Consider the following 27,426-nt stretch of genomic DNA (forward strand, 5'->3'; position numbering starts at 1 on the left):
ATCTGGTCTTTTCCAGGGGAAGTAGGGCTATGACTAAGTCCAGCTTTTCAGGCTGCCCCTTGGTGCCAAACATCTCTCTGCAGAAGTCTGAATACCGGCACAGCTCTAACAGCACATCACTCTGTAAACCCGTGTTTCTGTGCACATATCAGCATCCAGCTGCAGGCACTTAGGAGATTTTAAGGCCATACAGAATTAGACCTAGGGGGCTAGAAAATGCTAAAAATTAGGAGGTTTAGTTGTTGTTGTCTTGGATCTACAGACCAAGGTGCAGGATATGCAGATCTCAGATACACTGTAAGTTCAGGGAGACAATATTCACATTTAAAGAAAAATATCGTGCTTCATTCTGTAGGTCTGGTTGGCCTAGTGCAAGCCAGAATGGAGAATGGCAGATGACCTCTGTCTTGAGAGGTGCATGACAGAATATATTTCAAAGCCAAATACAACCTCTCCTCTTTATATGTGCAGCGACCTGCTGTATATGCAGTGTAGAAGGATGCAAGCTAAGATGCAAAGTGCTTAATCGTTTCTGAAAAAAATATCTCAAGAACGCAGTTGCCTTCATCATTACCTTATTCCTTTCCAGAAAAAGTGTAGGTTTGTTCCCAGACAAGGAAGGAAAAGTACCTCTTTATGGGAACCAAGGAGCTATTTTGCAGTTTAGGCAGTCATCATCTGCCAGATGTTTGTGGAAAAGCTTTCCTACACAAATGAAGCCAGGAAAGCAGTGCAGAGATACTGACTGAGAACATATGACACAATTTCATATTTTTTTTTCCTCATAGTCAAATTACAAGAGACAACTAGCCTGAAAACAGGAAGGAGAGAGGCAAAAACTGTCAGGGTGGAGACTGAGACTGGATTTGTCGGAATTGGACTGAGGCAGGGACTTATAAACAATGGTGGAAGGATCAGGATCAGTGGAAGAGGTAGTCACGCAAGAGGCAAACAGTAGAAGTAACACCAGAATCCCTAATTTTCAATAGCAGTACTTTTCCATGTCCACCTACAATAAATATATTATGTTATACACTGCAGTACTATTTCTCTAGCTGACATCATCCATCCCTTTGACTCCAGCCAAGCCTGGCTCAACTAACATTCAGCTTACCACTGCAATTTTTAATAAACAAAAAGCTATTTTAGGGAAAACATACACAAAAAATGTGTTTGAAGAACACAAATAAGATTGCAAAATCAAGTCTTCCGAAATTATGTCATTTAAGAATTGAGGACTGAGACACATTAAGACAAATTCTTTAAATACATGATGCTTTATATTCTTTTTCCACCTTGGAGACCACACAATGGCCCAAACCATGGAAATTAATCAGGCCTGCACCATACAAGAGGGTTGTTCATGGGAGGATTCCTTTCTTATTCACTGTAAAATCTGGAAGTTAGTAATGGATGAAGCAGGGGTTGGAGTAAAAGAGAAGACTATTTTTTTAGGGATGTGAATGTTGCCTTTGAGAATAAGATTTCATCCTTAGATCTGCCACAAAGCTCCTTTGAAATGACAGACAAGTCACTTTAACTACTCATGGGTGATTACTAATGCTGTGCCAATCCTTTGACAACAAGCTGGTTCATTAAATCATTTCTTGCAAATGATGCAGCAAAGAAACTTTGAATTTGCTGGTCAAGGAAGGTTAGCTGCACGTATTGCTGAGTGGACTGGTTGTTAATGTCCCTGACAAACACAAAGACGTTGCAGATAAGGAATAGTTTTGAATACCATAAGAAGGCTTTCCTGAGGGATTTTTCTTTCTTCTTCTGTAGTAGTATTAATCAGAGTCATTCTGTTGACCAAAAAAAAAAAAAATAATCAATGGAACTAAAGAACACAAAGCCAGAGGACATGATTCAGCTGTGCAGGAAGACCCCCTGCTGTCAAATCCTTTTCAAAGCTGTACCTGTTCCAGGCTTAAAAGAATTTGTTTTCCTACACATTAGTCTTGCTGACATGCTCTCTCAGGACCTCGCTGCTGCAGTAATTAGAGGCCAGCTTAATTTTGGTTATGCATTTCTTATTCCATTCTCCTTCATTAGTGGAAATAATTACATGCCCTTGCTTTTTTATTCTCCCTTTGGATGAACTTAGAGGCAGTTATCATGGCCAGGCACAGGATAAGCTCATGTTGCCTATTCGCCCAAGTTCTCCATTCCCCAGATGTCCTTGCAGCACTTCACATCTTTACCCATGGGAAGCCACAGTCTTCCACTCATGTTTATGTTCTCCCATGCAATCTATATTTCCTAAATGGCATCACATTAACATTGCAATAATAATGATAATAATAATAATAAAGCTTCTATTTTCTTTCCTAGCAAGGAGGAATCAGCCATAGAGTTCTGCCACTCTTAGGTGGAGATGTGAATCTCAGCTCTTTCACTACTCTGCTTACTGGCTTAGATTCAGCTGATAAACTGCCCATCAGCTGTGATCAAAGACAGGGCATGTGTTTCTTCACTGAGCTGATAGCTCTTCTCTATTCACAAGAAGGGGGACTAAAAAAAGCTGAAGAGTGACTTTTTACTAGGGCATGTAGCGACAGGACAAGGGAGATGTCTTTATATGGAAAGAGAGTAGGGTTAAATTTGATGTTAGGAAGAAATTCTTTACTGGGTGTATGGTGAGGCACTGAAACAGGTTGCCCAGAGAAGCTGGGGATGCCCCATCCCTAAAAGTGTTCAAGGTCAGGTTGGACGGGGTTTTGAGCAACCTTCAAGTGAAAGTGTCCCTGCAAGGGGATTAGAACTAGATGATCTTTAAGGCCTCTTCCAACCTAAACCGTTCTACGATTCTACAAGAAGGAGGCCCTTGTCTCCAGCATCCACAGACTAGCAGAGTTGTAATGATGAGCTCAAAGAAACCACCATGGCTCACCCAGTCAAATCAGCTGGAGATTTGAGAAGGTAAGGCCCAGTCAAAGCAAAATAAGGCCCAGTCAAAGGAAAAATAGTGGTAGTAACATATTGAGGGTACATGTAATGATACATGTAATGATACCTTTTATTTATTTTGCTCTGTGTTGTCTCCAGCTTGAAAGCCACAAGTTACTCCAGAGGGTTTTTTTCCAAGTAAACAAACAATATCAGCTATTTCCAGTCATAGCCTGGCCTCCTTATGACTTATGACGAAGCACATTTGGGAGCCAAAGCAAACAAACAGGATGATTCATTTATCCTAGAATTTAGCAGATGGATAAATGAATTCTTGATAACTCAGGAAGAACAGGACCTCTACAGCTTTAAACAAATAGTACCGTTCAAGACTCACGGGACAGAAAAACTGGCAATGCCTCATTATCCACAAAGTAATCAAGATGTGCATTTCTATGAAATTTACGTACATACAAGTGAAGTTCCTGTGGCACTACTCAAGAGATGGCAAATCAGTAAAAACAGTGAGAAAGAGAGGGCCTTCATCTCTTGTCAGGAATGTGAGACTTTCAACATGCTATACAGGAGTTTGCTATTAACACTTGAAGTCATTGTCAGATTCTGAGACAATTAAGAGTGGTGCAAAAACCTAAAATTGGTAGGAGGGACGCACAATTATAAGAGCCAAACTGCACTTTGCAGTTAAAGATTCAGTAATAGATGAATTTCCCAAGTTCTAACAAGACAGCTTGGATCTATGTGAGTTTTTAAAAGTTTCCTCATTATTAGGTGCCTAGCTGAGGAATTTCAGGAAGAGATTGACATGTCCTTCTTGAAAACTGACTGGTGTTATATTTAATCTGCTTTACTAAGCTCTTTACATTGTGTATACTGGTTAACGTACAGACTGATAGAGACTACAATTTCCAGTGCAATGAACACACTAAAGCAGACTAATAATTTATTTATATATATATACATTTTAGTGATTTTCTTACCAATAGCCTGTGTTTGTCCACTGACAGAAGGCTGGTTTTATGATATTTCATTTTTATACAGCAATTTTTTCCATTCATCTGTTGTGGCCCAGCAGTGCCTGCAAGGAGCAGGCAGATGCTACCTGCTTTGGGAATTGAGCTGCCTGAGTGCTGTGGAAGGGGAAGCAGCCCCTGCTGCCCTGTGCATGCCGAAGAGCCCACTGCTCATCTGCAGTCACACAGCAGGCTTACTTCTGGTCCCAGCAGGGCTCTGTGTACTTTAGCCACACACACAGAGCAGCCTTTTCTTTTCCTTCTGTAAAAGAGGGGAAAAAAACTTTGGCAGTTCATGACCATATGGTCTGTGAGCCACTAATGTTTTTCCAAGGCACCAGCCAGATATTTTCAGCCTGCCTCTTGGTTGGATTCCACTGTATATATCTTTGTGCCTGTCTCCTAGCCTCTTACAATATTTTCATTTAGCATGAGCCTATGTCCTTGCTCTGCATAGTGAGCTGCCAGCATTAATGTCATTTTCCAAGGAAGCCCAACAGCTTTGACTACTGAAGGGGTGTCTCTGGGCTTGTCTGTTTCTTTTTATAACCTCTGATAACCTGAAATCCAGCTATCCACAACCAATCATTCCTGCAATGCATGGTGGTTTCTTCTCACTTTGTCATAAACTGGTGGAAAAAGACAGGCAGTTCTGAGGTGCAATTCATCCCACTTATTTTAGGCACCAGAAAGAACTCTTCCTACAGTGATTGGAGAGGAAACATCAATGGCTAGCGGTATTCCTTTTGGCCACGTGAAGGCTGGATGAGAGGTACCACACCCTGGGCTATTTTTAGTGGTTACAATGTTATGAGTAGACAGGGAGTTCTGAGCTCCAAAATAAGACCTGTTTCTTACTTTGTTTTGCTTTGCTGGGCCTCTTGCTTTGCAGACTTCAATCAGAATAATCATAAATCCTTTAATTAGCTGTTCTCATACTTAAAGCACTATTCCTGGCAATGCTATTTCACATTGCCCTCTTTCATGAACACCTTCCCTCTCCAGCTACTAGAATAAAAAAATGTAAACTTCTTGTCTTGATTGACCAAGATCAATTCTGTGCTCAGGTCCAATCCTTGTTTCCACTTGCTCCCAGATTTATTTAAGGGCTTTGTTTGGGAACAAGCAGGTCTAATTATTTGATGCTCTTCAATTTATGTTTAGGGATTTTTTTAGGTGCTACACTGGTCAAACACTAGTTATGCTACCTATTTAGATTGATAGCTGATATCAAGATCACATATGCTGAATAAAACAAGAAAATAATTGTTAACTGAACTTGTTTCCTGAAAAGAACTACTTGCATGAACAGCCTCTGTCCTGGATGCTAAGTCATGCCAAGACCATGGTACATCAGTCTCTTCTTTGTGAGTGTGCCTTTGAAGTTGTTGCAGATAGACAAGGTCTCTGAAAAATGCTATAAACCCATGTAGTTCCAGGAACAAGGTGGCCTTGTCCTCCTTACATCCCTAATTTTTCAAATGAGAAACACTGGGGTGCAGAGCCCTGGATCCTTGATGTGGTGTTCCCTAATACTGTATTTCTTTTCGAGTCTGATTATAAACCAGTAAAACTAAGTCCTCAGTTTCGATTTGCCTTGAGATTCAGGACATTTCCTTCTCAAAATACGTCAAGACTAACGACCATGAACTTCCAGAATGGACCTACCTAAAGTACAGTGATAAATGGAGTTCTCTAATTTTGAATGAAAAAAAAGAGACAAAAATCTTGCATTTTGGGAAGCTGAACAGGATGGATCCCCCCATCTGGGGAGCACATGCTAAATTCACATCCCTACAGTGGCAGTCTGTAATCAGAAGTCTCCCCACAGAAGCCAGTGGGTGAACAGAAGACAACTGGTAGGCAGAGAAAGACCACCCAGTGCCACCTGCCCAGAGTGAGCCCAAAACTTGGGGGACTGCAGAACAAGGACAGTTATGAACATGGTGGCAGTCAGGAACAGAGCTTGGCCCATCAGGACAGTCCTCCTTTGGTGTGACCAGGCACAGTCACAAGGTGAGAGAAGCAGCTGAAGAATGGAGCTCATCCTGCAACCCCACAGAGCAGGGGTGACTGTGCCTCCAGGGGACAAGTCCCTCTGCAGCGGAGCACTGGAAAAATCACACCTCTCCAGGAAAGTGCTGCCGCCCTCAAAGTCCCATCTCATATCTAACATCTTTCTTTACACACAACTCACACACTAGTATATTATTTTGGGTTTTATTTGTTTTTCATTTTTCACATAACATTTTGAAAAACAATGTTGCCCTTGTGTATAATGATATAAAGAAATGTAAAGCATTTACATTACGTAGACCACTTATTCAAGCCTACTGTAAAATATCTACATAATATAGTTCACTTGAACGTCTGCTTATGAGGAAAGCCTTCAGAATATTGCTAGACCAACAGTTAGAGAAGCAAATATTATTTCATAAAAGATAAGCCTTTGTTTCTATACATTCCTTTTGTATTCAAGGTGCCACTGAGCAACATCTATTCTCTTTATGCTTAATTTTAATCTCACATTCACATTTCTTTCTCACGCTCTAGTTTGGAGGACGATCTGAGGTGTTTAACTTTCTTATGGCACCAATACTCCACATACTTCTTTTCACTACTTGGTGAAATCCAACCTGTACCTATAGCTGGATGTGTTATCACACTACTCCTGGACGATACAGATGGAAAGGAAGAACAAATCACATTTTGAAATGTTACACTTACTGACAAACCAAATTTATTCTCTAGCTACAGACTAGTGATTGCTTGAAAATAATGAGCATTCCTGATGTTCCTAAAATATTTTTCATGTTCCTTCCAGCATTGGTCAGTTCATCTATAGCTTTCTTCCTTCAAAGAACAGATATCCAAGTGGATTGACTGGTTTCCACCCTTGCAGACAGCTTTTTCCCATCTGCCCATAAAATACATGTAGTCTTTATCATCATAGCTGACATTCTGTGCTTGGAAACAGTAAATTCTGTGGTCTTCCTTGATTGTTCTTGACTCAGACTGTGTCAGAACTCTAATCTCCATGCCTTAGAATACTTAAAGGGAGGCTTTGGCTTAAATCTCATTGCGAAGGTTTCTGCTAGTAGATAATAAAGGTTTCCTAACTCAAGTCACATCCTACTCTTTGAAGTTTTTCCAAATATTTATTGGATTAACTCAGAACCAGCTATAAGAGATGGTGGAAAGGAATTAGATTATGGCCTCTCCCAGTTGGACATGAGCTGCTCATTTCCCCAGTTTGTTACCATTTGTTTCTTTGGAGCCAGTGTTTTTCCTGATTTCTTTCCTGCAGAGTTTGAAAAACCTCTGGGATGATTTACATGAACAAAAAGCTTTTTCTTCAGAGTCTGTGAAAAGCGTCAATTACGGCTCTGTACAATGTAGTCCTTTAAGGCAGTTTCTCTTACCTCCCATACAGATGAAGATAATACACATTATATGTCATGTAACTATTTCTCAGCTATTATAAGTGGTGTCTCTTTGAAGAGGAAGTAACCAAGTCATTTTACTCCTTCTGACTCTCAAAGTACAGCATGGTCACTTATTATTTATTGCTCCCTTCTGATTTATACCAAGACTAGAATCCAGTTAGATTAACCTAACAGGCAGTGTTTTGCATCATAAGTGGTCAATTTGCATACTGCAATTTAAAGGACACAATTTGAAGCTACACCAGATTGGTCACAGAAAGGCACGAAAGGGTGAGACTGTATATTACTACTGGCAATCTGTCCAACTACTTCCAGGAATGAGAGTTTTTATTAGTCAAATGACTCTTGAAACACAAATTCTTTCCTTGGCAAAGATAACAACATGTTACAGCTGCCTATGAATATCTAGCTATGACATATTAGTAGATAAAACAGAACTGAATACTCCAATGTACAATTATCTGTTATGCAGATGTAGTTTTCTCTGGGGGAGGAATATTCTGAGACAGTCCATTTAAGCAAAGAATAATCCAAATGGTGAAAAAATTTAGGTTTTTTATGGAGAAGTTCATAGATATACAGTTGCCATGACAACTGCATTTGGCTCTGGAAAAGGGAAAACAAATGGGTCTTCTAGGGGGTTTCCTTTCCTTTTGTACAAAAACCCAGTAAGTTTATTGAAATTACGAAGGGTAAGAGCACCTTCCTTTCCCTACTTTTCCCATATCCAGGGCATGATCCCAGTATTCTGTGTTCCAAAATCCTACAGATTGCACCCTAGTTGCAAAATAATAGAATCAAGTTTCCTCCATCTAGGCAGTATAAAAATGGAAACTTATATTCTGAACTTCATCAGATCTTAGAAGACTTGGAGAAGAGGGAAAGAGCTGATACATATCTGTCTGCTGGGAATGCAGTATATCAGGTCTGAAATGCTCTCTGTGCCTCACATGAAAGATAGCCATGGTGATTTTTTGTTCTGTTGGCAGTTGGAGAACCAGGCAGAATTTAAACCTTTGCTATGCTATATCCTTTATCGTCTCTCCGCTTCCAGCATATCCCTCCCACGATCACACAGGCCAATGCAATGGGAATCATTGCAATGTACCAGGACAAGCCAACAGCTGAAAAGGTAAAGAATAAATATTAATATTTTAAAAAAACAAAACAAACAAACAACAACAACAACAACAACAAAAACACCTCTCAGGAATATAGTTCTCTAAGTTCAAGGAGGAAGAGGAGAAATCACAATAAAAAGGACGTATGTAAGTTAACCTTCCAGTACGGCTTATGCACCTGTGAAAGGAAGAGGTCTATTGATGGAACACTCTGGGAAATGTGTTTATGAAGATGGGAGGAAGAATTCGAGAACAACAGAGGGTGAGAATTTAAAGATCAATCCTTTGCATACAGCTGACTCTTCCCAACCCCTGATCAGAGTGGCTGTGTGCCACTTGATTTGTGACACACGAATTGATTTGTTAAAAGCAGAGACATTCCAAGACGGAAGTAAAAGCACTGCATGGAGCAGGAGTACATAACAGCTAGTCTATCTGCAAGCTGTGTAAATAATTTTCTCCTACAGAGTGGCTTATAAATTAGTAATGATCAAGCTGAGATGCTGAACTTCTTCCCAAATACAGCTAGTTTCCAACACCAGTGTCTGTCCCGACTGTTTTTGATTATTCCAGCATATACTGGTGCGTGGATTGCCTCCTTTGTAGGGAGTAATACCTATGCAGCTCATGGAAGACAAGGCCAGCACATCCAGCAAAATGAGTACAAATCCCTCATCACAGAATGCTGGAGTAAGTCATAACTCATAATGAAGTCTTAAATGTGCCTTTCTAAGACAGTTTGAGCAAGCTTTGGTGATTCATCCACCTCATGCAAAGAAACAAGTAGCATTGCTTCACATTGATTTTACAGCATGTTCTTGGCCAGTGGTCTATCATGCTGCAATATTAATTACACTGAGCTTAAGTCTTCTCTTCCCCTCACTAGGAGCCAAAATAATAACACCCATCATAATTTACACTTCTTGTTATTTTGGTGGCAGTCTGTGCATGAGGAAAAGGAACACTCAAGTAATTAATTCTGTTATTGTCTTTTTTTTTTTTTCTCTACTTGTTGAGAAACTGCAGGAGCTCTGGCCCTCCTACACCCAAAGGGAATTTGCCAGTAGTCTCACTGAAAACATCATTTCACAAAGTGTATCTAAATTGGAGTCCTATTCAATAAACGGATATACCAGGACAGCTGGATCTTTACCCCTGCATAAAATGTCAGTAAACCCACAGAAGGTGTATTTTGTGAACAAACTATATCAAAGACTACAGATGAAAGAGTCAACTAGACTTTTCCTGGGCAATAATTAATTCTGGCACTATCTCTGACAGTATAAAAGGCTTGGATGATATGTCAGCATTAGAATAATAATAACAAGTATCCAAAATAAGCAGTGAAAACAGCTACCTTCCTGCTTGACCCTTGTTGGCAGTACTTGGTATCCATATCTGTTCTGGGCCAGACAGGTAAAGTCTGTGTAAAAGTCCATTTCTTCAACAGAATCAAAAATCAATGGTACTTCAATGAAGTTTTCACCATTTTCTACAATTTCTCTAGAAAAAATAAGAAAAATTTAATGTTCAATACTTTTATAAGCTATCTTTTCTCTATTTAATATTTTCATTCAAGAAAATGTACTGGATATTGGCTCATTTCTGAACTAGCCACACAGCATTTGAGGACACATGGTGTCTCCCAGTCCAGTTCTGCTAACTAGTTGAGTCTCAGTGGGCAGTACTCATCCTGCACTTTTTGGAGCCTACAGGAAAAAAGATCTGAAGTTGTCTTGCAAAAATAAATAGAAGGGAAGGAAGAAAGGCAAGCAGAATTCTGTATATCTTTAAGCTCGCTACACAGCATTGGAGAAGGACCTAATTCCTTCTTTCTGATCACCTATTCATTTCTTACTGGTAGTAATTATTACTACCAGATGGAAGAGGACAAATGGAGAACATAAACCTGCAAATGCTCTCTCAGAAAACTGAATCACCATTCCTGTCTATCACATGTCCTGAACCAAGAGCTCCATACAAGAAACTAAGAAGTTTCCAGCTTATTTCAACATTATTGTTTCATGAGTACAACTCTCTGAAAATGGTTTTCTGTCTACAGTCAAACATTGTCCCTTGGTATCTTTTAGTCATTTCTGGATCAGTTGTCCAGCTGCTCTTTAATGATCTGATCATGAGTCTGCATTGCACCATGGCAATGGAATTCCAACTGTACCACAAGAAGGCAGGAACATGCCAGTAGGCTCTTTGCCAGAGACTTCTGCAGGGAATTTGTTCTGCTGGTGGTATTTGAGCTGTTTTGCCATGCTGCCATAATGGGGGCTTCCAGCATAACCGGAGTGTCTCACACACTGTGGGTTCTACATGAACCTTAGCTGTCATAGTCACTGTCCTTGTGCAATTCCATAATAATATGTGACAGCAATAATGATAGTGATAGCCATAATCAAAGTAATTTTTAAAGTCCAAGTAAGAAAGTACATGTGTGCTCTATTCTAAAGACTGCAGAGATATTTTATGGTTCCTGACCACAGGTTTAATGCATTTTCACTTATCCATATAAACAAGATTATAAACTAATGCTGCCAATCATGGGATGGGAAAACACATAAAGGCTTGGGTATACAGCTGAGTGACCACGTTACCTCTGGCTGCAACATGACCAGGTTATTATCTGGCACTGGTGGCCACAAATAGCCAAAACCAGCTCACATCTATAACTGTTAAACACTCTTGTCCCTCAAAATACAGATGCCACATCCCCAAACTCTGTTGGAAATGGTCCCTGACCCCTGCTAAACCCTAATCAATAGCCAGGAATTCCTTGGGAAGGTGCTCTCACCTTTACTTCAGATCTGTCTCTACCCCATTTCATTACCTGGCATTCAGTTGCACCAAGAGCCCTTGTTGCATTGTACATTAAAACAACAAGCACAAGGAAGCACTTTCAACCAGACTTACTGTCGTTCTCCCTCTGTAACTCTGCTTTGTTTATAAACCACATCAACACTGGTGTCGTTTGCCAGCCATTCCACATCGGTTTGGACATGGCTGCTCAGCCCAACAAACACTTTGCATGGAAGAGTCATCTTGGAGCCTGTCAAAAAAACAAAGATTGAAAAACAATTTGGATACATGTGAAGAACTACTTTTTCTTCTCGTGAAAGCCAACAACTCCAGTGGGAGATCAGGTTCCCACACGTGGCAAGCACCACTACATTCAAAACTGGAGTTAATCCCAAATTACTTATGATCTCCTACCCCTTGGCAGAAAGCCCCTTCAATTTGTCAGTCCTTCCCAGTGCTAACCAAATCATTTTCCTATTGCAAGAGTTAGCAACTCTTGCACTAAACACATTCCTCAGAAGGCAAAGCTCTGTCCCTGCAGCCTTGCTCTTTCTAATGTACTGCAGCCCAAAGGGCACCATGTGCTTTACCCCTCTGGAGCAATTGCATTAACCAAAAGTATAGCTTTGCTTGGAGATGTTGTGGGCAGGAGCATTCAGCTCAAGGTGGGACCTCCGGGGATAAAGTGTGCAAAAATGCTGAAATTTTGATAAAGTTATTGTAACTCAGAGTTAAGGATAAAGAGACTCTACACTAGTGTGGATCTATGGAAAACATAGGGCTCAATAATGCAAACAATGTTATTATTATACCTGTGCAGATGGTGGTAAAAGGAACACAAAACACTACATGGAGGTAGATAGGAAACAAAACAAAACAAAACACAAAACCAACAATGAACAAAAAACCAAACCAAAACAAACAAAAAAAAGCAACCCCAAAACTCAGTAGGCTACAATGATGGAAAGAAAAGTAGCAGGGAAAACTAACAACATCATAGGACAGAGCTGTGCGTATAGTACCCAAGTTAAGAAAGTTTAGTGTAAAATGTGACTGGCATTGTCTGGGAGGAGGAAATGCAACAGAAATTTGTTGTCATAATGTAATCTTCAAACAAAAATTGAGATCCTATCAAGGTACTTGCTAACTAAAAACTGTCTTGTTCAAACAGTAAAAACCAATGAAAAAAGGTCTATTTTCAAAAGAGCTAGATGGGTCATTCAAAGCTACCAGATAACCAGACCAATTTGAGGAAATATGAAAAAGAAAGGTTCTTAGTGAAGAGGGAACTGTGGGCAGCTGAGCTAATGGTGCAAACATGCTTTTATTGCTTTGTAAGGGGCTAAAATCTATAGCACTTCTGCAGTTTCTCCTACCTGGAAGACAGCATCTGATTGTAGACAGTAAGAAACAAAAACTACACCAGCACTGACCCTCAGGTAAGATAATAGAGATCAAAGAAACTACAACAATTTACGCCAACAAATTACACCATAAGAGGACCTGCTCTAATTTTTATCTGATTAGGTGTTTCCAAAAATAATGTTGGGCCTTACCAAGAACAGCTGATGTTGTCTTTTGCGTTGGATACACAATTATTGGGGTAATTCTCTTCTCTCGTTCTGAAGTCAAAAAGAGAACGGTCAGTGCTAACGCAAGAGCAAACGTGGGCACGGCCCCAGAACTAGAAACGTGACACTTCGCTCAACACCTGTTGTCTTCCACGAAAACATTTGATTGTTAAACCCACTGGCTAAACGAGACATTCCCGTCTCAAGCCCAGAGACCCGTGTTTGTGGAGACAGGATCCCGTTCTCATCCCGATCCCGAGGGATGCAGCAAAAGGAATTCACGGCACGCCCGCCCCCTGCTGGCCGCTCGGCGCAGCAGCGCCACGTCCCTTCCTTCCCCCCCCCCGCCGCTTTCACCCCTCTGCGAAACAGCATTTTGTCCTCGCCCTAAGCAACTATGAAGTGCTTTAACTCCTAACCTCTCTGAAGTCATTTGCAGTGACACCCCCATGCCCCCAAGACATAATTACTCGATTTAAAAAACACGGGTACTCGCAGGAACGACCCCTGTCGTGCCAGGGGTGCTGTGGGAGCCCCATCAGTGCCAGGGTAAGCACTCACGGTGTCCCCGTTCCCTTGGCATGCCTGAGAGATAGAACATGACCTCCTCTCCCGAGTTTCATTAGCAAAGAAGAGGTCTTCTTAAGTGATGTAATGTTTTAAGGTGTCAATCCTTGAATCGTAGAATCACAGAATGGTTTGGATTGGAAAGGGCCTTAAAGGTCAGCTAGTTCCAACCCCCCTGCCATGGGCAGGGACATGTTTCACTACACCAGATTGCTCAGAGCTCCATCCAACCTGGCTTTGAACACTTCCAGGGATGGGGCATCCACAACTTCTCTGGGCAACTTATTCCAGTGCCTCACCACCCTCATAGAAAAGAACTTTCTCCTGATATCTAATCTCAACCCATCCTTTTTCAGTTAGAAGCCATTCTCCCTTGTCCTGTCACTACATGCTCTTGTAAAAAGTCCCTCTCCATCTTTCTTGTAAGCCCCCTTTAGGTACTGGAAGGCCACAATTATGTCACCCTGAAGGCTTTTCTTTTCCAGGCTGAACAAACCCAATTGTCTCAGCCTTTCCTTGTCCAGGAGGTGCTTCACATCTCTAATCAGCTAATGTTATATTTACCAACAGTCTCCAGCTGAATTGTCCTGGTGATTTCATACATCACACCTTCAAATGGAAATGACATCTTGCAAGTGTAATAGCCAGCATCTGTTGGTAGCACAGATGTCATGATCAGAGAAGTTGAACCTTTCAGAATGACGAATTTCTCACTGTTGTCTTCCAAAGGCAAGGAATCCTGGAGAAAGGACAGCAAGTGGCGTTATGACTCAGATATGGTTACGCCCTGCGTAGGTCCAAAACAAAATTACTTATCACTGTCTCTCTGTTATTAAATATCATTGGGAAATTTGAGCAGTTCCACTTTCCTACCAAAGGGTGAGTTCTTTTAACGTGTATCTATCTCTAAAATGCTCTGTGGCACTATGTGAAGCGTGAAGAACCATTATTTTAATCTATTTACAATGTGTGTACATAGTTCTTCAATAAAGAGCACATTTTAAGATGGAAAAGGTATAATACACTCTTTTCTGAGTCCTCTTAAGAGCAATCAGCCAAGATATTCTTCTAAGACAAAACCATTTTAGTACCCATGAGGGTTTTCACAATTATATCACTTTCCATATATGACCTCGTAAGACTAATATTCTAAGGTGTTCTTTGAAGACAAATACTAGTAATCATAAAGATTTTCACATAGCTGTTACTTACCCTGTATACCTCATAAACTGTTATAAATTCCTGCTCTGTATCCCTAAGGCTGTCTTCATACAAAGGTTGGAGCCCTTCTAGGAGCAATGATGTTCCTGCTCCATGAAGGCAGGGTAGCTCTTTCAGATAGTTGTAATGAGAACCATATTGAGGGGGGCAGCCTTTTGCTTAGATAAAGTGGCTTATATCCCGCTTCTGAAGGGAATCCTGATCAGCACCATTTTACTGATGTGGTACCGATCACAACCTGGACACTGCTGTAGGAAGCCACACTTCTGTAGGAAGCCACCCTATGTATTGCATCCCACGGTAAGACAACAGTTGCACGAGGCAGAGCATACATAGTGAAGCATAAATAAAAGTTAACCAAGGTACTATGAAAATACAAGAAGGATCCCCTGCTCTCCAGTGAGAAATCGTACAGATGAGGATGATGAATTGAAAGATATTTGACCTTAGAGGCAAACCCATGCTTTGCCTACTTGAAAAGCCACAAACTGGTAAGTTAGGCTAGAGAACACTCTAAGTAAGCATTGTGTAATTAACCTAGTTTTTTCAAATGCTGTATTCCAGTTGATTAATGAAAGCTACCCCATCCAAAAAGGGAGGAAGCAACCCTGGGAGGTCCTACTTTATGGGATCCACTACAAGGGCCATAAGAAGAAGCACAGTGCCAAAGGGAAGAGCCTGATCTCAAGTGTCAAACCCTGGAGTTGGGTAAGTAATCTATCCTTACATATAGTTGCACTGCCTGTGAGACCATATATGTGGAACACTTCACCCTGTGCTGAATCCACCCCAGAGAACCTTTCTTAAAATATATACATCTGCCCCAAAATTCCCAGTATATTACACTGTGCTCATGACTTGACCAACATGATGTTCAGGAGAAACATAAAGTGGAGATTTATGTGCTAAATTGGAACTAGGCTATGCACAAAAAGGAGGTGAAAGTTCTACCTTGTACCACTTGAGCTCTAGGCTTGTCCAATTTGGTGAAAAATCCCACAGGTCAGGGCAAACGATCTTTCCAGAAGTGAAAGTGAAGAGGACCTGGGGATAGGCAATCTCCTGAGCAGCTGTTTTCTCCATGACTGTGAGGTGGATGGAGACTTCTACGCAGTAGGATGAGTTCCTGCAGACAGAGGAGGGAGAGGTGAGCACCCACCAGTGACACAGGGAACTTGAGTGACACTCAAGGTTTCCTCCTGGCTCCATTTCTTTCCTTAGCAGTTTCTAGGAGGCCAGGTCTGAGATCATACCAGGAGGGATGCTGGAAAAAATCACTGGTACTGTTCTTTTGGCACAATCTAAACATGTGGTTGACACGTCTGCCTTGGACATTCATTCTTTTCTTTTTTGTACACCAAGTTTCCTGTGCACCCTTAGACTACAGCATTTTTTTAATTTTTTCACCTGAACAGTAGCAGGTGTGTCATGAAGTCTCCACTATTTCCTTGGAAAATGTCCTGACTATGAAAACCCTAATGATGAAATAAAAACCTTAAAGCATGTATTGAAATACATCTGCAGTCACTATTGCACAACCACAGGCGTTTCTGTGAGTACATATCATATTGTGTAGAAATGAAGGCATTCTGGCTTTGAAAGGTTTGCAATATTCAACTTTTCATTCAGGCCCCAAGTGACAATCACTTCCAGTCCCAAGGAGGACCAAACTTGGGAAGACAGATGCTTAAATTCCGTCCTCTACAACCTCTGAAACCCTGCCTTGGAGGTGCCTCTACCCAGGGCAGTGACTGATCCTTGAACAGGCCAACAAAGCCAGGGGGTTCGGCTGCCACCTCCAGGAGAGCAGCTGTGGGCTGCAAGCAGGCAGACTGACACTGCTGCCAGGGCACTGTGGTCATCTCTCACTTAAAGGCTGGATGCCCAAATCCAAAATACTAGCTTCACAGAAGCAGAGATCTCTGATAGTTTGCTTCTACCCTCATTTTACAGTGTTGAAAAAAAAAATCTGATAGCTTTCCCATAGGCTGATTTGCAAAGGAAGTACAATTTGCTTGTACTCTATTAGTCCTGTAATAGTGTTAGCAATGAAGTGTACTGGACTCTTGCATGTCTTTTTCAAACGTGTTTCAGAGCATTTCACTGTAGGTATTAGTAACACTGCCATAGTATTATATATTGACAAACTGAGCCAGAATAGTACAAAGAGGGGATTAAAAAACACCCTTGAAGGTCTCAGGCACTACTCTGATATAGAACAATATTTGCAACCTTTTATTGCTTTGGCTTCACTGTCAGTGTCTTCTCTTCTGCCCCACCATTTCTTGCTGCTGAGACATGTGGAAAGGCCGACCCAATATGCTGAGCATGATTTCTCTACTGGAGTTCTGCCTCTCCATCTCTTCTTTTGACACACATCATTCACAAGGTGTGTCTTACCAGCAAGGAAACCGTGCTTTACACAAGCAGCTTGAGGGATGTGGAGATACGTTCTCCACTATAAACCCCAGAGCAAGATGCCAGGGATGTACTGGGAGGCTGGCTGGCTGGAGGAGCTTGGAGGAGATAGGGACCTGGGACACCTTCTGGAGTTCAGGCTTCAAGGGTGATGGGAGTTTTTGCCTTCTTCAGTCCCCAACAAATCCAGACCCTGGTATCTCTTTTGAAATGGTACAATGGGCTGTCAGATTGTAAAAACTCAGAAAAAACCCGACCAACAGGGTTGAAAAAAGCCATGCCTGAAGTCTCCACCCACTGCAATACCATAAGTCTGTTATCAATCTAGTAAATACACATCGAGTCTTGGTAAAGGTCTTCCAGTAATACCAAGGTAATCAAATTCTGGTTTAAAATGTGAAGGAGAAATAAAATGAAGACCAGGGACAAGGAAGAGGAAAGAAGGAAGCCACTACAGAGCCACAGTGTCTTAGTATAGGCTTCATAAGGCAACCTGAAGTACACCAAGGCTATTTGCATCCTGCAAAATCCCCTGCCTGCAGCATGTCCCACTTGCCATAGCACTGACTGGCTCATAGGTAAGCCAGAACAAATTCTTTATACACTGTTTTCCCATTACATCATAGCCAAAGCAGCAATCCCATCTCACAATTTATCCAGCTTTCAGTATATGTAGTTGCAGGAGACACATAATGCACTTAAGATTCTGACCTTCCACATTTTTTCTCTAATAATGTCAGTGAGGAAATGATCTTACCCAGAAATGCTCTGAATATAACTGGAGTTTCAAATCAAGCTAATGCGTTTGAGACATAGTAAGCTTGTTAATGCACTGGATTTTCTTTTAAATACTCACCTTTTCATGCAGATATATACTCCTGAATCTTCTAGCATCACTGGTAAAAACCAGAGTGCATTTTCTTTTGTCCAGATTCTTGGATCTTCATCTCTTCCCGATATCATGGTTTTTGAACCATTTTTGTACCATGTGATATTAGGAGTCAAGGCAGAAAAATCCAAATGTTTGTAACTGGGGGAAGGGCACTTCAGAACCACAGGTTCTCCATGCAATTCGTAGTAGTGTTTGAAAAACACAGTGTGATCTGGGCAGTTTTCTATATAATCAGAGATATTTTACATTACTGTCAGAGAGGCACATTGAACAGAAGGGTGAGGGAGACAGAAAGAAAAAAAGTATACCCTTACCCATGCTTTTGACTTGCTGGAATCTGAAAGCAGAGGCACCTGCTGTGCATGTCACCAGGACAAAGAAGATTCCACGCATTTTTTTCCACAGCAAATTGGAAGGAGAAGGTCAAGGGAAAGTCTTTTGAAATCTACAGGGAAGTTTATTACAAGACAAATGATATAATGAAAACAGTCAGTATTATCTTAGGAGTTAAATGTTCTTTTCCTTAATCCAGACCTGGGGAGATTTAGTTCACCCTTAGTGAGCAGAAAGGGGTCTTCATCCCTAGTTTATGGAGGCTGACTTGGTGAAACCAGAGCATCTGGCTTAGCACACAGATATCACTTCTGTCCCTTCCCTTTCACTCCAGATGAAAATAGCATACCACAAGATGCTGCTCTGTCCCCACAGCTTTTCAGTGCAACAGCTAAGGGTAGGAAAATCTAGTTCTGCTTATTTTGCAATAAGATGTGACTGAGGCGAGGGTCAGCTGCTTCGAGTGAGCAGTAGCTTGGGTGAACACAGGAGCAAAGATGCATCAGAAGAGACTTTGGTTCTCTGAAACCATCACCTCAGGTGTCTCCCAAGGTTATATGGCCTTCACTAAATCCTGTGTCACTGTATCTTCCCCAGTGTGGTTACTAAAGTAGGCCAGCTAGTGTGGATCAGGCTGCAGGCAAACTTCCTGCTATAACCAGAGTCAAGATTTCAAAGTCTCCAGCAAATGTTTCTGTTGGGACAAAAACATTGACTCCCATCGCATGCACACCCATCTTGCTGGTGGTGCTTAAGTGAGTTTTCAGCATGGACACTACTACATCTGTTCTCAAAAAAAAAAGATAAGGAAAACCCTGAACAACTTGTCCTGAAAATCGGATATGGTGACACTAAGGGAAAACAAAACTATCCACTGCCAGTCATTCATCAAATGTCATCTGTATGGACCTGGCACAGACACAGAAGTTTCTCTGTACATCACTGAATGCTTCTGCTCTGCCACGAGGCTTCAGCTGCTGCTACTCAACTGATAATGTGTTGTCTCAGTGTACTGCAGGCAAAAATATATAAAACATGCTGCATAGAGGCACTAGTTTATGCTCTGTGTAAGGAATTTATGAGCAATACAGTACATGTATGCATGTGATACATACTATTTCCATTTTATATACAGAAATGGAAATCTCATACATTTAACATTAGTCTAACACTATGATGAATATTAAATGACTGTGCAATTACTTCATATCCGAAAGCAAAAAAACATTTCTACCAATATAACATAGCCATATTCATAGGTATTCACCTTTGGGCATCTTCTGTTTATCCTATCACTCTCATATTTATGTCATGGTTTTAATCCAAATTTCCTCCTGTTCTGATAGCTGTAGTTATCTAGCATATGATAGTTTGACTACAATAAACTATTTCCAGCTTATTGCCATCTCTGCAACACCACAAAGCCAACCTCTTTCTCAATAATACTGTTTCATAACGATGGGTCATCTCCCCTATCGCTAGATCTGCGAGGGTTTCCGAGGGCGTTGGTACAGAGCTGTAGCCTCTCTCAGCTGCACCTGGACTAGGTGCTAGTGTCATTAACAAGCCTCATGATTCACACGGATACTCTGTAACAGGTGAGTTTCTCTCTCTTTGGTTTCTTTGCCTGATGAAAACACTTGGTTATTTTGTTTATAGATTTCCAGTTCCTTTGCTTTAGTAACTAGAGATCTCCATAAGCCCTACACCGTTTGAGGGTTTAGGGGAGGTTTTCATTCCCAAATTTCCATCAGATTCACTTACCTGTGTTTCTGCAGTCTTTCAGCCATTAGCTTTTCACAAAAGAAGATATCATGGAAATTGCTACTGAGGACCTTATATAAGGTTTAGCTCAACACACAGCGGAAATTTGTCTCTCATTGCCCAATCAGATTTGTGTCAGAACCAAACGACATTTTAGACAGAACTTTCTTTCCTTCCGTAGAGTGAGGATGAGAGAAACAGAGGCACAGAGAGAAAACGTGTTTGGATTTCCCAAAAAAGGGGAAATAACTGCTAAATGAGTACGTGACTAATTTTCCTTTTTTCTGACGAGTGGTAGCTTGCATACATTCATGTCTTCACATGACTATTTCATGCTCTACCTCAAATAAAAAATTCTCATGAGTAACAAAAGGTGTTCTGCAGCATGGTCAGCTAAAAAATTGCACTGTAGTTAAATAATTGCAATCTTCACATTATGTGGTTTAGCAAGCTCGTCGTGGACAACATAAATCTTCTGTGATTTCTCAGATCACTTTTGAATCACGAATTAGTTGATTGCCCTTTCCTTCCATAACATCCATTTTAGTGTGACTGCCTACATTAAGGCTCTCTTGCAATAGGGTATAAAGAATTAACAGATATAAGCACATCATGAGCAGAAGGAGTAAGAAATGGACTATAATTTGTGGCAATGATGGCCTTCACGTGTCTAGAAGAGGGCAATCTAATGAGGGACTTCAATCTGGAACTGAACTACAAGACAGTTTTTCCTGTGCCTTGTCCTGACTTGTCATGTCCCTTCCAGGCAACCTTGCATCTCTTACAGCCTCTTGATGCTTCATGGAGCAGCTGTCATGCACTGCCTCATTGCAAGCCCAGGAAGGCAAGATGTGGTGTCTGGCTGACCTGCTGGACCTGGAGTCAGAACACAGGTCTAGCAGACTTCAGTAAAATGTCCTCACCTACCTGGGCTTCATAAACCTTGGCCAAGCAACCCTGGTCTGGAGCGCTGGGGTCCTAGCCCAAGGCTCAGGCCTTGTGGTGCTCTGACTAACCAAATAATGACAGAGTAATAAAAATAACATAGCTGTTTATTGCAGTAAGCACATAAGAACCATTTTTTTATTTAATCCTAACATAATTCATTGACTTTTTCTTTAATATCAGTCTCAATTATATTGAAGACCTCAAAATATTGTTTAAGAGAAGAAAAATTATCAGGTTTTGAGACCATGCTGCCCTCTACTATGGAGAGAAGAAACATATCAATGAAGACAACTATTAATATAGTGCAATCTTTGGGGATGTGTCACATGCTTGGAATGCATATATTCCTTTGTGCAGGCAATATTGACCATATTATAACTAGTTCAGTAAATAAAGAGAAAAGAAAAATCATTAAGCACCATATTTCAATCTGTAGTGGTCTGTATAGTTTCTGTATGCTGATCAATGCAGTCATTGCAAGGATCTCTATAGCTATCAGCCCCACACAGAAGCTGATCGATTTTCCTCATCAGTCCTGTTATCCATAAATCTGAAAGGCTGATAACGCAATTGAAGTTACTAACTGCCCTGTAGCACTCCATCTTCTTGTAGAAAAGAAAGAACTCAATCCCCTCGATGCTAAACTCACACTTGAACTATGAAACCCCTGGTTTTGCCTTCCAGAGTCTCTGCACTTCATTCTGAGAATCTGACCTCATGAATTATAAAACTATATCAGTCTTTCCATTTTCAGTTCACTGTATGCAACCAGAAAGACAAGCTGTCAGATTCGGTGACCTGTGTTATATTAAGTTTAAATATCAGGCTATTACTGTATGAGTGACTTGCACAATAGATGTGGGAGCCTCTGATTGTAACCCTGGTCACCAAAATGAGGCAAATCCCCAGCAAATAACCCAGATGTTTACCAGACACAAAAAGAGCAAAACTGCAGGAAACGAGGCTTGATATCTTTGGAAAGATTGTACCTACCCACTGCTGCAAACACATTAATTGCATGCACTGAGTAAAGACATGTGACAACAAGCTGTTTGATGAGCAGCAGAACTAGCATCACTTCTTTTCCACAGATATGTGCCCCATGCCCTCACAGACACTCCTCCACTGCAGCCACTTCATGGCCTTTCCCCACCATGCTCCAGTGCTTTCCTTCCCCTCATGTCATGTCCTCTTTTCCCACCTCACCCATGACTAGTTTGTCTAGGCCAGGTACAGTAGCACATCCTTGGGCTCGCTTGCAACTACACTGATACAACTGGTCAACTTGTCATTGCCCATTACCATGTGTGTGGACTGTTTGCTGCCTGACTTTCCCTCTGTGGGGCAATGCTTTGGGTCTCCCATCTGTACACATCAGCAGTCACCAACTTTCCTCATGCTGCTACAACTCCAGGCATTTTGAAAACACAGCCCCTTAGAGGATACAGCTGCAACATTCAAAGTGAGTTTATAATGTAGTAACATATGCTGACCTGCCTTAGAAAACTAAACTAAACACAAATAGCAGTGCAGTTCTCAGATAGCATCATGTCCTTGGATACATCTAACAAGGATCAACACAGTTAAACAGTTTTCTTTAGAAGAGTTCTGTCCTGGCTGTCTTCTTATCCAGAAAATGTCCTGATCACATGCACTGCTACAAGAACCTCAGGCTAAAATAGTTTATCTGGAGGTGCAAGAGTCTCGTCTAGAATAACTCAGGAAGAAATGAAAGATAGAACAAGTACTTTTTTTTTTAGGAGCTCTCTGCTGAGAAGGCCATGTTATTTTTGCGGTCAGTTATCACTGAGTATTTATAAACAGAAATATGCAAGTCTAGCAGCTATACATACAGAGAGAGACTCTTTTACGGAAGCTGGTGTCATTCTGTGGTTTCATTGTGCTGATCATTCATTTATACAGCTCAAAATGCTGGAGCATAGCTGTGAAATTCCTGACATAAAGATCAGACTATTTCCCATATGTCTCAGCCATTGCTCATCTCACTACGTAGCTATTTCCCACACCAGGGCTACATGCAGCTGCCTTGCCACATTTGGGTGGATTTTGCTGTCCTCAGACATCCTAATAAAATAAACAAAATCTCAAGAAATATTTAGTGTTCTGGAAGTTCCTTGCAAGAGAGACTTTCAAAAGGCCTCCACAAGCATGGTGTGTCTGTTCAGTATCTCTAGTCCATGGAAGGGGAGATGGAAATTCAGGCATCATATTATGGAGATAAGACCATTTCTATAAGGGACAATTAATGTGCCAGCTTCTTCTAGCAACTCTCAGGTTCTGCTGTCTGCCTTGGAGGAACTCACCGAAGTGGCTCTGTGGCTGATAATGTTTGGCATCCAAGAACTGCACTCCCATAGACTTAGCTATTTATTCTGTTATCCAGTTTGGCTAAGTGAATATCACACAATTAAAAACTGAAGAAAATTTCTCTGGTTCACATAAAAATAAGGTGATGAGGGATTAAGAAATATTGAATGTTGAAAGCTGACTGGAAAGCAAAGATGCAAAGTAAACCTCAACTATTGCACCAACACATGTTCTTGGGCTTATTGACATGATGGAACGTGGTTTTCATTACTTGTAATATCCTTGTGCACTTTTCCCAGATGGGGTCCTGAGGAGCACAGAAATGGAGAGGGAAGAAAAAAAGCTATCCAACTCTGAGAATTACCAAATAGATGGAAAAAAAAGAGAAAAACTAAACAGAGAAATTAGCACAAGGTACAACAGATTCCAAGAACACAGGAATTTGCATGCTTAGCCAGAGGAATAAGTGCTGTCATACCCAGGTTGTATATGACTAAGTGGAAGAAATAGGAGGAGATGCTCCAAGAGATACACTTCACCATGAGGGAGTGCTAGTTTGGACAAGACAGCAATGGCTTGGTTACAGTTTGCCTCACCACTACTTGTTCCTGGGATGTCAAGAGACTCTTTCATAGCAATAGAAGCCAGGCAGACTGTGAAAAATAATTACACTCTCAAGAGCTGGAAGGGATATGGAGGAGGAGACCCTCAGTGTAGAAATCAACAGGCTGAAAGGAACAAAGTAATAGCTAGAGAGGCCCAGAGTCGCTGTGCATAGACACACAGCCATTGAGTGGTAAAATTAATGATTTCTGAAAAAGTAGGATTTGCTGGATTTTATTTAAGGGAGAAAACCATCCTAGGGCACAGTCTACTTGATATTTGGTGCTGTGTGGAAAAACAGTGACAGAGGACTGTTGCATAGTTCAGTTTGTTAAACGTAGTAGAGGTAAAATGATATCTCTGTCTCTATAAACTGAACTGGAGACGGTAATTTAAATTGCCAAATAGTGACAATCTAAATATCAATACATCCTAATGCCTCTCTGAAATGGCAATAAAAGTGAAAAAAATATCTCTTACTACCCTTCCTTCTGTCATGGATAAAATGGTGTATAGATATCCTGAATTTTGTTCAGGGATATGGTTCGGATTAGTGTTGGGGTCAGGGAGTAAAAGAGCCAAGAGCTCCAAGGACACTGGGGATGAAAAAGTCAAGCCAAGGGGATCATGGCAGGGCCCCAACATCATTGCTGCCCCTACATCTTTTTCATCTGGTCCACCCATGGTGATGGAGACCTCAGCCACAGTGTCTAGAAGTCATTAAGGTTAGTGGTAGGGTTTAAAGACTAAAAGATCCCACATCTCCAGGAACCCTGGAGCTGGAAAAGGCATGCCAAGGGGATCATGGCGAGTCCCCAACTTTTCTGCTCCTATATCTTTTTTATCTAGGCTACCAATGGTGATGGGGACCTCAGCTCCAGCAACAAGATGCCATAAGGGCTAGTGTCGGGGTTGGGGTTCAAGGAGCCACAGAGTCTACAGCTCCAGGGATACTGGGGCTGGAAAAGGCATGCCAAGGGGATCACAGCAGGAACCCAAGATTACTGATACCACCCGTTTTTATTGTGGGTCACCTATGGTGAGGGGGACCTCTGCCACAACTTCAAGCCATTCGGGTTAGGGTTCAGAGAATAAAAGAGCCAACATTTCCAGGGAAACCAAGGCTGGTGTCATGGATTGCCCCCCCCCCCCCGAGAGTCGGGGGCTCAGAGGTGATTGGGTGCCAGGGCAGTGTTCCCTGGAGGGCCAATCACTGCTTTTTTTGTTCACTCCTGTGAAAAATCATATATACACAGCCACCAGAAGCTGTTGGCAGTTTCTGTTGGTGTCTGCTGTGTGTAGATGTAGAAGGCCAGGAGGTGGCTGAGTTCCTTCTTCCCCCCTCCGGGGGGGAGAGGTGAGCCCTGCGGCCCCCCAACTCTGCCTGGGCCAGAGTTAGAGACAGCATTGGAGTGAGTGTATGTTTGTGAGGGACGTGACTCACAAACAACTGGTAAGCAAGAGGGAGAGAGAGGCAGGCCTTGTGGCCAGGCCCTCTTCTTCTTCTTTCCCCCCCTTTGCAGCCAGGCTGCAGAAGGGGGCTGTTTTTCCCTTTCACTGTTTGGTGGGAGTGGTGCAAGGCTCAGCATTGAAGCAGAGTCAAGTGGACAGGCTGATAACGAAGCAGCTCAGCACTAGGGAAAGGAATCCCAGGCGAAGTTGGAGGCGGACCAGAGAGGGAGAGGCTCAGGAGTTGCCCTGCCAAGGTTTGACCGGGGGCAGCCAAAAACTGACTTGGAGGATGTGTATGTTGATAAGCTACACTACAGCAGCCTACAGAACCGAGGTATGAGACTGAGAGAGAGAGATCACACAGCAGAAATGACACAGGACCAAGGAGAAAGGACTCAGAGCTACTTTCTTGGACTTCACGAGGAAGAAAGGACTTCCACAAACAGCTGAAGGCTGGTAGGGAGTGTTCAGGGGCCCTGAACACTCCCACGAGAGAGAGACTGGTTACTTACCAGCCTGAAAAGGTTTTTCCTGGACTAAAGTAAAAGGAGAAGCTTTGAAGGGACTGATAGAAGTGTAATATATATATATATATAGTTGTTTTTAGTTTGTACAGTATATTTATTTGTGTAAATAAATGTAAGTACTTCCCCTTCTCCTACAGAAGCCTCTGGCCTGAAAATTTTCTCTTTGATGTTGGGATAAATTATGAGAAGGGGTGGGGGAAACTTGGAAATTGGATTTTGGATTTCTAATGTGGCTCAAACTGCCATAGCTGGAAAAGGCATAACAAGGGGATCATGACAGCGACCCAAAACTTCTGCCCGTAGTTGTTTCTTATGTGGGCCACTTGTAGTGATGGGGACCTCAGTCACATGGATAAGCTGCCATTGGGGTTAGGGGTAGGGTTCAGAGAGCAAATCAGCCTGGAGCTCCATGGACACTGAGGCTGGAAAAGGTTTGTCAATGATGTCAGTGCAGGGCACAACATTGCTGCTTCCATGCCTTTCAAATGATGGTCACCTGTGGTGATAGGGACGTCAGCCACAGTGAAAAGACGCCATTAGCATTTGGGTTCAGAGAGCAACAGAACCTACAGCTCCAGGTACACTGGGGCTGGAAAAGGCATGCCAAGGAGATCACAGCAGAGTCCTAACATTGCCACTTCCACACTTTTCAAATGATGGCCACCCATGGTGATGGGGACCTCAGCTTCAGCAAGGGGATCAATGCAGGGCCCCAGCATTGCTGCCCCTATATCTTTCTAGTCTGGGCCACCCATAGAATCATTCTGGCTGGAAAGAAACTCTAAGATCATCGAGGCTAATCATTAACCCAGTACCACCATGTTCATCACTAAACCGTATCCCCAAGTGCCATATGCACACACCTTTTGAACACTTCCAGGGACGGTGATTTCACCACTTCCCTGCGCAGAACGTTCCAAAGCCTGTCCATCCTGCCAGTGAAGAAATTTTTCCTAATATCTAATCTAAACCTCTCCTGATGCAACTTGAGGCCATTTCCTCTTGTCTTGTGACTTGTTACCTGGAAGAAGAGGACAACCCCTAATTTCCTACAACCTCACTGGGGTTCCTTCTGCTTCCCCAAGCTAGCAGCCATCTCCACTGCTTGGATGGAGCAAGCCTACAGCATACATCACCTACCATGCCTTAGTGCAGGGTTTCAGGTAAAGCTGCAGCACCAATCTGGTCACTCAACATGTCAGGGCTAAGAGGTGGAGCTGACTGGGAGGAAGCAGTGCTGAGGAGAACAGCAGACATTTCCCACAGCTTTGGCATCTTCTCAGACTGCAGGCAGTGAGCCAGTAGGGGCACTAGGGGCATGCTAGAAAAAGAAGCAAACCTGAGATTGCTGATTAGCTTTTTCTTTCCCTCCAGTTCCGAAATCACAGTGTTGGCTTGCAATCATTATTGGTCTTTTTATATATGAAGCTCTATGGTCTTGCGTATGAAAAGTGTTAAGGGATTTAAAAACACAGCACTGATTACAAAAAGCTCACGGTAACAGCAG

General features: G+C 42.0%; 1 protein-coding gene across 2 annotated transcripts; it reads right to left on the reverse strand.

Moving 5' to 3' along the window:
* Positions 1-8,060: 8,060 nt before the first annotated feature.
* IL1R2 (interleukin 1 receptor type 2) lies at positions 8,061-27,162 on the reverse strand. Of its 2 annotated transcripts, none has more exons than XM_032679490.1 (9): positions 27,060-27,162; positions 18,279-18,409; positions 17,929-18,187; positions 15,606-15,780; positions 13,998-14,172; positions 12,852-12,917; positions 11,410-11,545; positions 9,845-9,990; positions 8,061-8,490 (listed from the first exon to the last, which is right to left on the reverse strand). In XM_032679490.1, exons 2-9 carry the CDS (start codon positions 18,355-18,357, stop codon positions 8,375-8,377), a joined length of 1,152 nt encoding a protein of 383 aa, XP_032535381.1. In that variant the 5' UTR covers positions 18,358-18,409; positions 27,060-27,162; the 3' UTR covers positions 8,061-8,374. The 2 variants fall into 2 exon arrangements, with proteins under 2 accessions (XP_032535381.1, XP_032535380.1); XM_032679489.1 differs by lacking the exon at positions 27,060-27,162 and adding an exon at positions 20,062-20,848.
* Between the last annotated feature and the right edge of the window lie 264 nt (positions 27,163-27,426).

Source organism: Chiroxiphia lanceolata, chromosome 2, assembly GCF_009829145.1.
Source record: "Chiroxiphia lanceolata isolate bChiLan1 chromosome 2, bChiLan1.pri, whole genome shotgun sequence".
NCBI classification, from domain to species: domain Eukaryota; kingdom Metazoa; phylum Chordata; class Aves; order Passeriformes; family Pipridae; genus Chiroxiphia; species Chiroxiphia lanceolata.